Source organism: Macaca nemestrina, chromosome 11, assembly GCF_043159975.1.
Source record: "Macaca nemestrina isolate mMacNem1 chromosome 11, mMacNem.hap1, whole genome shotgun sequence".
Classification (NCBI taxonomy): domain Eukaryota; kingdom Metazoa; phylum Chordata; class Mammalia; order Primates; family Cercopithecidae; genus Macaca; species Macaca nemestrina.
The window spans coordinates 73,057,042-73,070,970 of record NC_092135.1 but is presented as its reverse complement, the minus strand read 5'-3'; the positions used below and the strand labels follow the sequence as shown (position 1 = coordinate 73,070,970).

Genomic DNA, 13,929 nt, shown 5'->3' with positions numbered 1-13,929 from the left:
ATCTGGAGGTTCACATCAAAAGAAAAACTATGCATAAAAGTATAGTTATTCTAATTTTGACAAAAATTCGGAAAATAATTTAAATCTATTAATACATTTGTATATTTGAAAAGCAAAAAATTTTAAAGCAAGTATAAAGTGGAATGGGTGATAACACTTGATAATTTTTTCTTACTCTCTGATACCTGCATTAAATAATTTTAAGCTGCTTGACTAACTTAAATTATCAAGTTTACTAGAAGCAGTCATCATAAAATATAAACTCCATGAGGTCAGGAACTGTGTCTGTGTCATCGTACCCTGAAGTCTAGCACATTCCTACTAGACTATTTGTGCTCAATAATGTTTATTGCATGTGCTTAATAATGTTTATTGACTGAACGATGGGGTAAATGAGAGATCCAGATTTGAGGGTAGCAGAGTAGTGGATGGAAGGAGCTCAGAAGTTAGTGGTGTTGACTAAGAAAGGGATGGATGAATGGGAAATGGATGATATAAGGGAGGAGACTGATTAGAAGCCTACATAGCTAGAGCCAGAGATTAAGGGGAAGCCTAGGACTGGTTAGGAGGCAGTGGTCAGTCCATGCAAGGGTCTGGAAACAATGTTAAGCATTTGAGACTATCCTGTGAGCTATTTTTTTTTCCATAACTGATCCTTTACTGTCATTTTGATAGTACTGCTTTAGTTCAAACCATTATTCTCCCTTGAACTTAGCAGTAGCTTGTGCCAGTTTTCTTTCTGTTTTTTCTTCTTATTGTTGTTTAGATTTACCTCTTATTTTTGTTATTTTTTGCCAGTATTTTATGCATAGTGTGCTGCCCTCTTTAATCCATCCTCTACACTTTTATTAGTGATCTTGCAAAAATCCTCCTCTTGATTTAGTTCACCTACTTAAAATGTTTCAATTTCTTACAACACAGTTGGACAAACTTTTTCTTTAACGGGGGTGTGGGTGACTGATTGTACATATTTTAGGCCTTGTGGGAACCACATATGATCTCTATTGCATAGTCTTCTTTGTCCCCACCCCCACCTTTAACAATTTTAAAGTGTGAAAAACTCAGCAGTTTGATCCAAGGCCATAGTTTATATAACCTTGGGGCAATGGGAAGGGAAAGAAGGATGGTGGAAGGGCAAGTAAGGGTGGAATCCAAACATTTTACCATGATATTAAAGGCGTTTCAAGATTTCGATGTCTCTTTGGTCTTACTCTCTTAATCTTCTATCCTGTTGATGAGAAGAGTGAAACTCTAAAATATTTGAAGAGATTTATTTGGAGCCAAATATGAGTGGCAAGTGGCTGATGACACAGCCCAGGAGACCCTGAGAATATGTGCCCAGGATGGTTGGGCTACAGCTTGGTTTTATACATTTCAGGGAGACGTAAGACATCAATCAATACATTTAAAATGTACATTGGTTGGGTCCAGAAAGGTAGGACAACTGGAAGTTTGCGGGGTGGGGTGCTGTGCTCCAGTTCATAGGATTCAAAGATTTTCTGATTAGCAGTTGGTTGAAAGAGTTACTATCTAAAGACCTGGAATCAATAGAAAGGAATGTCTGGGTTAAGATAAGGGGTTGTAGAGAGTAAGGTTTTATCATGCAAGAGAATAGATTGTAAATGCTTCTTATCAGACTTAAAGAGTCCATTCTATCAATCTTAAGGTCTCCCTGTTGATATTAATGTTGGGTGCCTGAATTTCAAAGGGAGGAGGGTATAGTGAGTCATCTAGGACCTCCACTTCCCATCATGGCCTTAACTAGTTTTTTGGGTTAACTCTGGAATGCCCTGGGCCAAGGGAAGGGTCTATTGTTTGGGGGGCGTAGAATTTTATTTTTGATTTACAGTCCCACGCTTCAGCTATCAGAGGGTCTCAGAGACTCCTCAGTGGACTCTGCTTTATTGTGCCTCAAGATGCTGTCTCCTCTTTATGAAATATCCCAGAATGGCTGATGCCTCTTGCTTTGAGAAAACTCAACTCAGGCATTACTTCCTTTGGTAGCATTTCAGGGCCCTCTCCAGGATAGACTAGGTATTTAGGGAATAGAAACTCAATCAGATAAATTCAAGTAAAAAGAGGGTGAGACTCATACTAATGGTACTGAAGACTCTCAGATCCAGTCACAAAACATAGTTGGGTGTCACAGAAACTATTTTCCTTCCTCTTGGCTGCGTGATTTCTCACCTCTGTTTTTCTGTGCCTGCTCCATTCTGGCTTTTATTAGTTTTTTTGTCAGTAAGAACATGACAGAAAATGTCTACCGGTCCTAAAATATGATCTTGAATCTCTGATGCTCACCTCTGTGTCACTGATTGTTTGCTTTCTGCAGATTTCCTGAAGAGGTAGTCTGATTGGCTTAACTTGATCAGTATCTCCCCTAGTTTACCTGAGGCAGATATGTCAGGATCATGGATATATAGGATTACCTGTTACTGCACTGTTGGCAAATCAAGCTCTCTAAGAGGGGAATATGAATGCTTTGGAGAGATGACCAGCTCCAGTTTATTCTTTATGTTCCCATAGCATGTCTTTATTATTATATGTATCACTGAATTACTATTTTCACTTTTTTTCTTCCTTACTAGTCTGATTTTAAGGGCAGGGACTATATCTTATTCTTTTTAAAAAAATGTGTATGTATTTTCATAAAAACCATGGTAACATCAAGCAACTGTTATTCTTAATATGATATTAGATACAAAATAGGCAGTGAATTGTTTTCCAAATAAATTTTATGAAGTAAATGATTTGTGTTGGAAATGTTCGGAGTGCTATATATTATCTATAACATTTAGTATTACCTGTATTTTAGAAACTTGTTTGGAAACTTGAGTACATGCTTAACAGGTTAAGAGTTTGCAACATTTATAGTTCTATAACCAACTAAATAGAAGATCAGTCAAATTCACATTTTAGAATCCGGATATTTCTAAAGTCAGTCACCAGAAATGTGCTTGCTCCCTCCCGTTTCTGTAGATTGATTTAATAATAGCACTATTTTCTATGAAGTGAATTGCTTTCCTCATTTGTTTTTGATAGGGATGTAGGAAAATAAAATATTTTATCGTGTGAATCACTTCAGTGATATAATTAAAAATGGTGTGGGAATATTGATACTACAGCCTAAAGCATCTTCCTCTTCCTTAGACTTAACCTACATGTCATATTTTAAAAAGGGAACAAGACGCTAACAGAATAAATGATTATATAATATCACCCTTTGAGTCTTCAGATTTGTAAATTGTTCTACTGTAGTATGATTTTACTTGCTCTTAACCTTGCATTATGGAATGTAGTTTTTCTATTCTTTGATATATGTCATAGCATGAAAATTATAAACAAAAAGCAAGCAGAGAGTTCTTAGAGAATAAATATATCTTGTAGTGTTTTTTTCATGACTACTGCTACAAACTGCATGATGTTAATTATACAATAGTTATACAGTACTCCCCCCTTATCTGTGGAGGATAAGTTCCAAGAGCCCCAGTGGATGCCTGAGACTGTTGATAGTACTGAGCCCTATATATGCTATATTTTTTCCTATGAAGTAATGAGCAGGTAGCATATATAGCCTGGATGTGCTTGACAAAGCGACGATTCACATCTTGGGTGGGATGGAGCAAGAAGATGCGATTTCATCACTCTATTTAAAACAGCACACAGTTTAAAACCTATGAATTGTTTATTTCTGGAGTTTTCCATTTAATATTTTTGGACTGCTGTTGACTGTGGGTAACTGTAACCATGGAAAGGGAAGCTGCAGGTAAGTGGAGGACTGCTATATAATGAATTATTACAGTGCATATTATTTACATACAACTTAAACTCCTTCTGTAAGTTTTTTCCTTTTTCATTTTTTACTTCAAAACTCTTTAAGAGTTCTACAATAAGACATTCTCTTACAAAATCACAATATGTCCACGAAAGTCAGGAAGTTAACATTGGTATATTGCTACTATCTAATCTGCAGGTCACATTTAAGTTCTTCCAGTTGTTCTGGCCTAATTGTACTTTATAGGAAAAGGATTCAGTCTAGAATCTCAGGTTGCAATTACTTGTTATGTTGCATTGGTCTTTTAAAATCAGAAACAGTTCCTTAATGTTTCCTTGAATATAATGACTTTGGTGCTTTTGGAGATTATTATGCCAGTTAATTTATAGAGTTTACCTCAATTTGGGGTTATGTAGTACTTCTTCATTATTAGATACAGGTTCTATATCTTTGGCATGACTATTATAGAAGTGATGCCGTGTCTTACTACATTCTATCAGTGGGACATAATTTTATTTTCCTTATTTCTAATGGGGTTAAGTCACATCACTTGATTAAGGTGATGTTTGCCAGGCTTTTGTGCTGTAAATTACTTTTGCCCTTAGTAATTAAGCTGTATAGGGAGATATAATACTTTGAGATGATATAAATATCCTGTTTCTTATCAGACGTTCAGTTTATTCCTTTATATCAGTATGGGTTCATAGAACCCTCTTTATTCACGATGTGATCCAGTACTATCATTATTTATTTTGATCATCAAATTATCCCAGATTTAAGTCCTTTCTTACCTTCTGGCCAAATCTGGCAGCAGTACAGGATGGCTCTTGAATATCTTGTGCCAGAAAGTAAGGAAGGACCTTCTTCTCTATTTCCACTACAAGACCCATCCTGTACTGCTGAATTAGAAGCAGGTAATTCTACAAGGAGCTGAGCTCCCTTTTGGTGGAGAATGGTATTTATACACTGTATTAGGCTATTCTTGCATTGCTCTAAACAAACACCTGAGACTGGGTAATTTGTAAAGAAAAGAGGTTTAATTGGCTCCTGGTTCCACAGGCTGTAGTGCTGGCATCTGCTTGGCTTCTTGGGAAGCCTCAGGGAGCATTTACTCATGGCAGAAGGCAAAGCAGAAGCAGGCGCATAACATGGTGAGAGCAGAAGCAAGAAGAGAGTTGCAGGGGGCACACACTTTTAAAAAATCAGATCCCCCGGGTACTCATTCACTATCGCGAGGACAGCACTGAGCCATGAGGGATCTGCCCCAACACCTCCCACCAGGCCCTACCTCCAACATTGAAGATTACAATTCAACATGAGATTTGGCGGGAACATATTCAACCTGTATCACACACCAAAGTCTGGATGCTAAGTGTGCTTATTGCTTATTGGGGTTTCAGCGTTCCCAGGCCCTCTCAGTGGACACAGCTGGGGACATACATGAACATATATGCATGCATATACACATTAACATCTACATTTCTGTATCTTTATGTTGAGAACCATAAGTTACCACCAATATCTTCAAATGTCATCTAATACCAAGGCTCATTCTATATTTATAATTCCCTTCAACTGGAGTATGAATTCACTCTTACGTAGGACATCCTTGATATATTTACTTATTTGATCAATATCCATCTATTTACATAATTAATTGTCTGGTGCCATCAGGCACTCTCTTTTCCTCTCCATCAAGTAGATGTCTTCCTGTTTGGGTCCTGACACCCTATGCTGGACTAGTGCCACACCTATCCTTTATGTGCATGCCTCCTTAGCCCACTTGGGCACTGACAGCTCACATCAGGCTGCCTTCCCTTTTTTTGTTACCCATCTGAGACTCCAACATTAAATGCAGGGCTGACCACCTCCTTCCCAGCGCAACCCTCAACTCATCTATCCTCCAGTGGACATCTTTCTCACTCTGCTTAGACTCAGACACTGCAGTAGGCTGCCCTCAGGTAGCCTGTCTGAGCTGCCTCCTGTGCAGATGCTCTATATTTGTTTTCTCTGGTGGCTTAACTTTTATGTGAATTTTAAGTTGGGAGATGCGTTTTGCTTGTTAATTTCTCCCATTTTCTTCTATTCATCTTTTCTTAAAATGTTTTTATTATTCTGTTTTCTTATTGGCATTTTTTAATACGTGATTCCATTTGATAATGAGCCTAATAACTCTAGAAATTCTAAAAACCTCTCTGTACTATTAAAAGTGGTTTACATAAAATTTCTGTATAGTTGTTCATTGTAAAATAGCAGGAGAAATATTTTTTTCTCATTTTTGACCTTGAATAAGGTCAGACCTCAGTCTCCTTATTTACAAAATGAATAGTTAGGGCTATGTTAGGAAAACGACAAGGTGTCTGATCAGAAATTCATGTCATAAGAAAAAGCCTATACCCTATATTCAAGTGAAAGAATTTTAACATTTTATTTTTTTAAAATGGGTAAAGAGTCAGGTGCAGTGCCTCATGCCTGTAATCCTAGCACTTTGGGAGGCTGAGGCAGGAGGATGGCTTGAGCCTAGAAGTTCAAGATCAGCCTGGGAAACATAGGGAGATCCTGTCTCTACAAAAAATATAAAAAGTAGCTGGAGATGGTGATGTACACCTGTAGTTCCAGGTATTCACAAGGCTGAGGTGGAAGGATTGCTCGAGCCTGAGAAGTGGAGCCTGTAGTGAACCATGATCATGCCACTGCACTCCAGCCTGGGTGACAGAGCAAGACCTCATCTTGAAAAAAAAAAAAACGGGGACTGGGCAGAGGAGGCATTTTACATAGAAGTATAAATGACTGTTATATATATGAAAAAGTTCAACCTCATTAGTGTGTCAAGATATGCAACTTTAAAATTAGTTTTTTTACTAATATGACAAAAATGTTAATGGTATCCACTGTTGGTGTTGGTATTGAGAAATGAGGTCTTTTTCTGCTGGTAAAGTAGAAATCAATACTGTATATTTGGAGGGCAGTTTAGTAATATAAATCAAAAGCCTTAAAATATGCCTTTGCTTTGATATAGCAGTTTCACTTCTAGAAGTTCATCGTCTGGAAATTATTACAGATATTGCACAAAGATTTGTCCCAAAGATATTCATTGATGATAAAAGCCCATTAATAATTATATGGTGGAGTACTATATAGCCATTAAAAATTACATCTACTATTTAATGACATTACTATTTAATTATATGGCAGAATTTAGATAACTGCATTTTAGAGGAAGTTATAATACTATTTATATATTTTTTCTTCTTTCATTTTCATAGTGTCATGTTTTTATAATTTATAAAGTTATGTATCACCATACATTGACAGGACTAGACTTTGTACTCTGGAATGTTAACAGTAGTTATCTCTGAATGGTAGTATTCAAGGTAACTTTTATTTTCTTCTTTTTGCTCTTCTATATTATTCTTGGAGCAGATTTAAAGTTCCTTACAATGCCTTAGTTCATTAGGTGTAGTTTAGTTTATATTATCAGGACATAACAAGTGACCTCCTTCTGAACGCCAGTGAAAATTTCAGCTTTTAGCCAGGCATGGTAGCATTGCCTGTAATCCCAGCTACTTACTTAGGAAGCTGAGGCGGGAAAATCACTTGAGCCCAGGATTTCAAGGCTGCAGTGAGCTATGATCATGCCACTGCACTCCAGCCTGTGTGACAGAGCAAAACTCTGTCTCTTAAAACACTCTCTCTCTCTCTCTCTCTCACTCGCTCTGTCTCTCGCTCTCACTCGCTCCCTCTCGCTCTCTTTTTCTGTTTCTGTCTCTCTGCAGCTTTAGGGTTTTTTAGAATTATGTAAGATTGATCATTTATACAGGATACCTAATAGTAGAAATTGCTATATGTTGTAACAAACAAAATTGAAAGTAGAATTTAAACAAGTATGGAGTTCTAAAATAGCATGCTTTATAGCAATAAAATAGAGAAAATATGAGGAGCATATATGTGTTTGTATGTGGAACTGTCTTAGAAAACTGGAAAGAGGGCCAGGCACAATGGCTCAGGCCTGTAATCCCAGTGCTTTGGGAGGCCAAGGTGTGGATCACTTGAGTTCAGGAGTTCAAGACCAACCTGGCCAACATGGTGAAATCCCTTCTCTACTAAAAATACGAAAAGATTAGCCGGGCGTGGTGGCGGGCTTCTGTAGTCCCAGCTACTTGGGAGACTGAGGCAGGAGAATGGCGTGAACCTGGGAGGCGGAGCTTGCAGTGAGCCGAGATTGCGCCACTGCACTCCAGCCTGGGTGCCAGAGCAAGACTCCATCTCAAAAAAAAAAAGAAAAGAAAAATATGTTGATAGTTCTGTATTGGTTCTACAAGAACCACATACCTAGGTGAAATTTTTAAGTGTTGAAAATAAAGCTTCATGTTGTATTTAATTTGGATAAAATGCCCGGGGCACTTTATTAAGCCCCTGCACAGTAGGAGTCAGAAAGTTGCCATTTCAAAGCTGGAAATTATGCTGCGTTTTTATAGGATGTGAAATGAAGAATCCAGCCCATGGTGGGATGGGAGGAGGGAAAAAAGCTAGAGTGAGTTTCACTGACTTAAGTAATTAACAGCTGTCATTTATGAATGGTCAAATGGTCATTAGCCCTGGTCTTTGACTTCATGCAGCTGTGGCAGGAAGGTTATTTCATAAGCCTTGAAGTTCATATTTTAAGGATATTTGTGTATGTGTGTGTGTGTGTGTTTTCTTTTGTTTTTCCTGAGATAGGGTCTTGCTCTATCCCTCAGGCTGGAGTGTAGTGGCAAGAGCATACTTCACTGCAGTCTCAAAATCCTAGGCTCAAGGGATTCTCCTGCCTCAGCCTCCTGAGTAGCTAGGACTACAGGCACATACTACCATGCCTGGCTAATTTTCAAGTTGCTTTTTTTCTTTCTTTTTTTTTTTTTTTTTATAGAGACAGAGCCTTATGTTCCCCAGGGTGGTCTTGAACTCCTGGTCTCTGATCCTTCTGCCTCAGCACCCCAGAGTGCTATCATTACAGGTGTGAGCCATTGCGCCTTGGGGAGGATTTATATATTTTTAAAACAGCTCAAGATATCCTTTTAAAAATAGTTTTTTGAGGTATAATTGACTTATAATAAATTATACATATTCAAAGTATACAACTTGATACGTTTTGATTTATACGCATACACCCAAAAAACCATCACCACAATCAAGATGATAAATTTGTCACCCTCAGAAGTTCTCTCATGCCCCTTTGTGATCCTTCCCTCCCACTCCTTCTACTCCTGTCCCTCGGCAACCAGTGATCTGTTTTCTGTCGCTGTGGTTTTCATTTCCTAGAATTTTATATAAATGGAATCGTACAGTATGATTTATTTGACTGTCTCCTTTCACTTGGCATAATTATTTTGAGATTCATCCATTGTTGTTGTATCAGTAGTTTTCAAGAAAATCTCTTTATTCGCTTAAGAATGCCATTGTCACTTTGAACCAAGTTATTAGGAAAAGAAGAGTGTATCTAAGATGCAGTCTGATTTGGGACTTCTAATCTTTGGCATTTTCGCCTAGCTGATTTTTTTTTAACCCACAAGGTATTTTAAACATTCCAGAATGAAGACACTTTTTCTTAGGTGTATCTGTGCAGTGTGACTGCTTCATAGTTACCTCTATGAAATTAAAAATTATTTGTTACTTAAATTTATTCCTGATGTATTTTGTTATTTTTTTCTTAAAGAGGGAGTTATATTATTTTGCTTTTTACACACATTGGTATGGCACTTTAATTTTAGCTTAACTTTTTGGGCATTTTGCTTTAACCTTCATTTTACTTTATGTTCACGAGTGAGTATATTTCAGCAATTTACTTAAGATGTCTTCACCAGTATTGAAGAATTGGAATGGAAGTATTTACAATTTGCTGAGAAACAGGAAAGTCATGTTTTAGATTCTTCATAATATTTGAACTTTAGTTTACCCAAATTTACCGGTCTCTTTAATAAAAATCATCTGTTTACACTTTTCCTGATTAAAAGGGTGGTGGTATTTAATGTAATCTATTTCTTTTTTCTTTTTTCTTTTTTTTTTTTTTTTTTTGAGATGGAGTCTCACTCTGTTGCCCAGGCTGCAGTGCAGTGGCCGCCTCCCGTTCAAACTAAATTTGAACTTTTGTTTACCCAAATTTACTGGTCTCTTTAATAAAAATCATCTGTTTACACTTTTCCTGATTAAAAGGGTGGTGGTATTTAATGTAATCTATTTCTTTTTTCTTTTTTTTTTTTTTTTTTGAGATGGAGTCTCACTCTGTTGCCCAGGCTGCAGTGCAGTGGCCGCCTCCCGGGTTCAAGCAGTTCTCCTGCCTTAGCCTCCCGAGTAGCTGGGATTTACAGGCATAAACCACCACACCCGACTAATTTTTGTGTTTTTAGTAGAGAAGGGGTTTCACCACGTCAGCCAGGCTGGTCTCGAACTCCTGACCTCAGGTGATTCTCCTGCCTCGGCCACCCAGGGTGCTGGCATTACAGGCGTGAGCCACTGCGCCTGACCATGTATTTCTTTAAAACCTTGGAGCATAGAAGTTGGTAGCCTCTCCAAGATGCAGAGTTATTATTTCCATGTGAAGTAAATGTGGACTTACGCATTTTACAAATTACAGTTTCTTTTTTAAAATTTTTTAGAATGTACCCAACTGATATAATTTCTTCTAACAATTTAACAATCACTCTGTGCCTGCTGTTAGCAAGTAAGATACTGTGCAGATATAATGATGAATAGAGACAGCCTTATAATTTTAATAACAGTAGAAATAATAGAACTGCAACTGCCATTTTATCCAGTACTCATGTGCCGAGCATTGTGCTGTATACTTTGCATATACTATTTTAAAATGCTTACAACAACTGTGAGGTAGGTGATACTACCCTTGTATTATAGTTGGGGAAACTGAAGCACGAAATTATTTAGAACCTTGCACAATATTTTATAACTTACGAGTGGCAAAACCAGGTTTTGGAGCCAATTCTGACTCAAAAGCTCATATTCCTTTGGCTATGTTATGTTTCTTCAAGAAGTAGTAGGCAGTAGAATGGGGTGGGAGAAGCACAGATTATATAATAGATGACATTACAGAACATAATGTGGATGCTGTAAGCAAAGCATAAACAACATTGTTCATGGGAGAAATTTTTAATCTGGATTATGGGGAAGGTATCACAAAGGAAGTGTTATTTGAAGTGGGCCTTGACAGTATAATATCAAAGAAGGCAAACATTCATTTGGGAGGGTATATTTTAGGGAGAGCTAAAATAATATGCAAACTGAGGGTGATTTTCAGAGAATGGCAGGCAGTCTGATACTGTTAAATGGGCCCATGGTGTATTGGAAGTAGCACTTAGAAGGAAGTCAGATTAGATATAAATGATAGCTAAATTTGTATCTCTCAAAGTATACCTAAAAGGTTGAGTCTGTAGGATTTACTAAGTGGATAATCAGATTTGTATTATGGCATTCAGTGATAGTTTTGAATCTTAATTTGAGGTTGTAAGAAAAGGAGCTCTGAGTTGGATGCTTGATTAGTTAATGTAAGCCCCATCACTATCTTGGAAACTCCATGAAGACAGGTAACTATCTTGATTTACCAGTACATCCCCAGCATCTAGCAGGAAGTACTCATGCCAAGTACCAAATGGAAACTCAGGAGCAAGGAAGATAAATGTTAGAAGAAGAGTTAGGAGAAATCAAAGAAGCCGATTTCTAAAAAATTTTGCCTAGAACTTTCCTGGGTGCTTTTCATGACAGTTGATTGTCCTACCAGTATAGATTGTAGATACTTGCCAGAGAGTAATATGATATATTAACAATTCTCTATGTGCAGTCATTGACTTCTCCAACAATCTATAGCTCAACAAAACCTCCCTTCCAGGCTTCTGTTATGAGCATATTTGCAACCCTGCAGTAAAAGGGAGATAAGCCTGGATTTATAGACTTTAGATTCAGTTAGATTAACAAAGAGATAGCATTTAAGCCTCCCAGAATTGTTATCGTTTCTGTCTCAGGGTGCTTGAACTGTTAATATTTATAGCTCTCTTAGCTAAGTATTAGAAAATGGTAATAAGGGAATGGAGTTTTTATTTGTTGGCTAAGAAATAGGCTGCTGTGTAGGTAAGAAACTTGTTTTGTAGAGGAGGGGAATAGTATAGTGGAGAGTAGAAAAGATTAAGGAGAAGGGTACCAAGGGCTAACTCCCTCTGAAAGTTTTTCTACAACTATCAGATTGATCCTTCCACTTCCTCTCTACTGTCATAGTATTTTTAACTCTTATTCCTACCAAATTAATTGGCATTGTACTTCCATATTCCTTTTTCTTCTAGACTGAAAGTTTATCAAATGCAAGGAGAATTTTCTTCATCTTTGTGTCTGTGTATAGTTGATGTTTAAATATTCCTTGTACTAAACTGAGCTAGGCGCTGCTGTAGGTGTTAACCCAAAGATAAGTTCCTTGCCCTCATGAAGCTCATATTCTACTTGTAATGACGGAAGCATGGCTACTATAAATTTCTTTGGATTTTTCTAGTGTTCTTTTTCCTCTCCTCGCAGACAGCGTGGTAAAGTTGAATGTGAATGAAGAAATGGAACCCTCTTAGATAAAAATTTTGCATAGGACAAGGGAAGAAACTTGCTCTCTTCTTCTTATTTCCTATACCAGATCGACCTTTACTCCAGGACACTGAACTTTGGCTAGTTACACATTTCCCCACAAGAATTACCAAATTTTTCTGAGCATGACATTTTTGAAACTTCATTTATGAACAGAATTATGAAAAATGCAAATTTCCTCCATGCACCATTAGCTTATTTGAATAACCACATAGTTACTCTTATTTACCACTGGATGAGGTTTCAGTGACTATAAGGTGAAGCCATTGGTGGAGTTTTAAAAATGGGTCATTAACCTGAGTAGTTTCAGTATACTGTACTTGTCCTTAAGCTGATACAAATGGGAGCTGTTTATATAGATCAACTACATTGTAGGACAGATATATTTTGATGAATTAGGCTGAGAAGCTGAATACCAGTAAGTACATTTTTTAAAATTAAAAGCTTTCTGAAGAGAAATATGGAATTACTAGGTTGCATCATTCTCATCAGTGTTCAAAGTAAGGATTTTTTTACTCTCTTAATGGCTGCCCTTCAACCACAGCCCTAAGGACTGAATTAAATGTTTCTTCCTCTTTTACTCCCTTTGGTGGAGTTGGATATATTAATACCTATGTTTAGGATATTTGTGTAGGTGTGTTGATATTTCAAGAGCACTACTCTATTATAAAAATTCTTAATAGTGACTAGTTTTGGGGTGACAGTAGTGTTACAGAGAGTAATTTGAGCACTTTATTTTCTACTGTGTTTCAAGAAGTGTTTCGGAACTATTTTTAACAGTGTGAAACCACTTTGTTTTTCAGTATTCTTGCCATGAGAAAAAGAATGTGATAAGTTATTCAACTTATGAAATTCAAGTTACATGTGAATTCTGCCAGGTATGTGTGCAATGTTTGGTATTTTTAGCCATTTTTTACATTTTGGGTTATAAAAATCTTTATAGGTTGTTTCTGTTAGATAAGTATTTGTGGTGGGTTTTTTTTCCATAGAAAACAAGTCACTTATTTAGTATGTAGTTTAGCTGATACTCCTATTGTGTTTTTAAATAATCAGATTAAAAGCATCTAAATACACTTAGCTGTGACAGACATAAACATATTTTAAGGTTTTGATTTCCTCTAAAAGGAGTTCTATCAGTCCCATGGAATGTTCTGTGAAAAAGTGTTCAAATAGCAAATAGCTATGGCAAAAATGCCATACTCTGGGTGCTCCCCTAGTCATTTTAAATTAGCATATTAAAGACTCTGAAGAGTCCTCCAAAAAAAAAAAAAGAAGGAAAGAAAGAAAGAAAAAGTATATTTCAGCATTTCCCAGATTTGTTTGGCCACACCTTTTTTTCTGTGATGTTTATTGACATCCCCGTTGAAATGTTTTGGGGAGCACTGCTATGAAGGTTTAACTATTTGAAAAAGCTACTATTTGAAAAAGAAACAGTGTTACAGAATTATTAGTTGAGTCAAATATGTTTGCTATATATAATTTCTAGAAAGAAAACAAGTTGATGGAAGGGATAATTAATTGAGAACTTTTAAATTGAAATTTAA

The 13,929-nt window shown here is 36.8% G+C and overlaps 1 protein-coding gene across 4 annotated transcripts in view; it reads left to right on the top strand.

The window, feature by feature from the left end:
* LOC105483203 (activating transcription factor 2) overlaps positions 1-13,929 on the top strand; it is a 90,520-nt gene that overhangs the window by 16,003 nt on the left and 60,588 nt on the right. For all 4 annotated transcript variants that reach the window (XR_003018347.2, XM_011743914.3, XM_011743907.3 and 1 more), the window contains exon 3: positions 13,189-13,263. Coding sequence is in view for 2 of the 4 variants with exons in the window: in XM_011743907.3 (XP_011742209.1) it covers positions 13,232-13,263 (32 nt within the window). In the remaining 2 variants the exon portion in view is untranslated. The remainder of the gene's footprint in view (positions 1-13,188; positions 13,264-13,929) is intronic.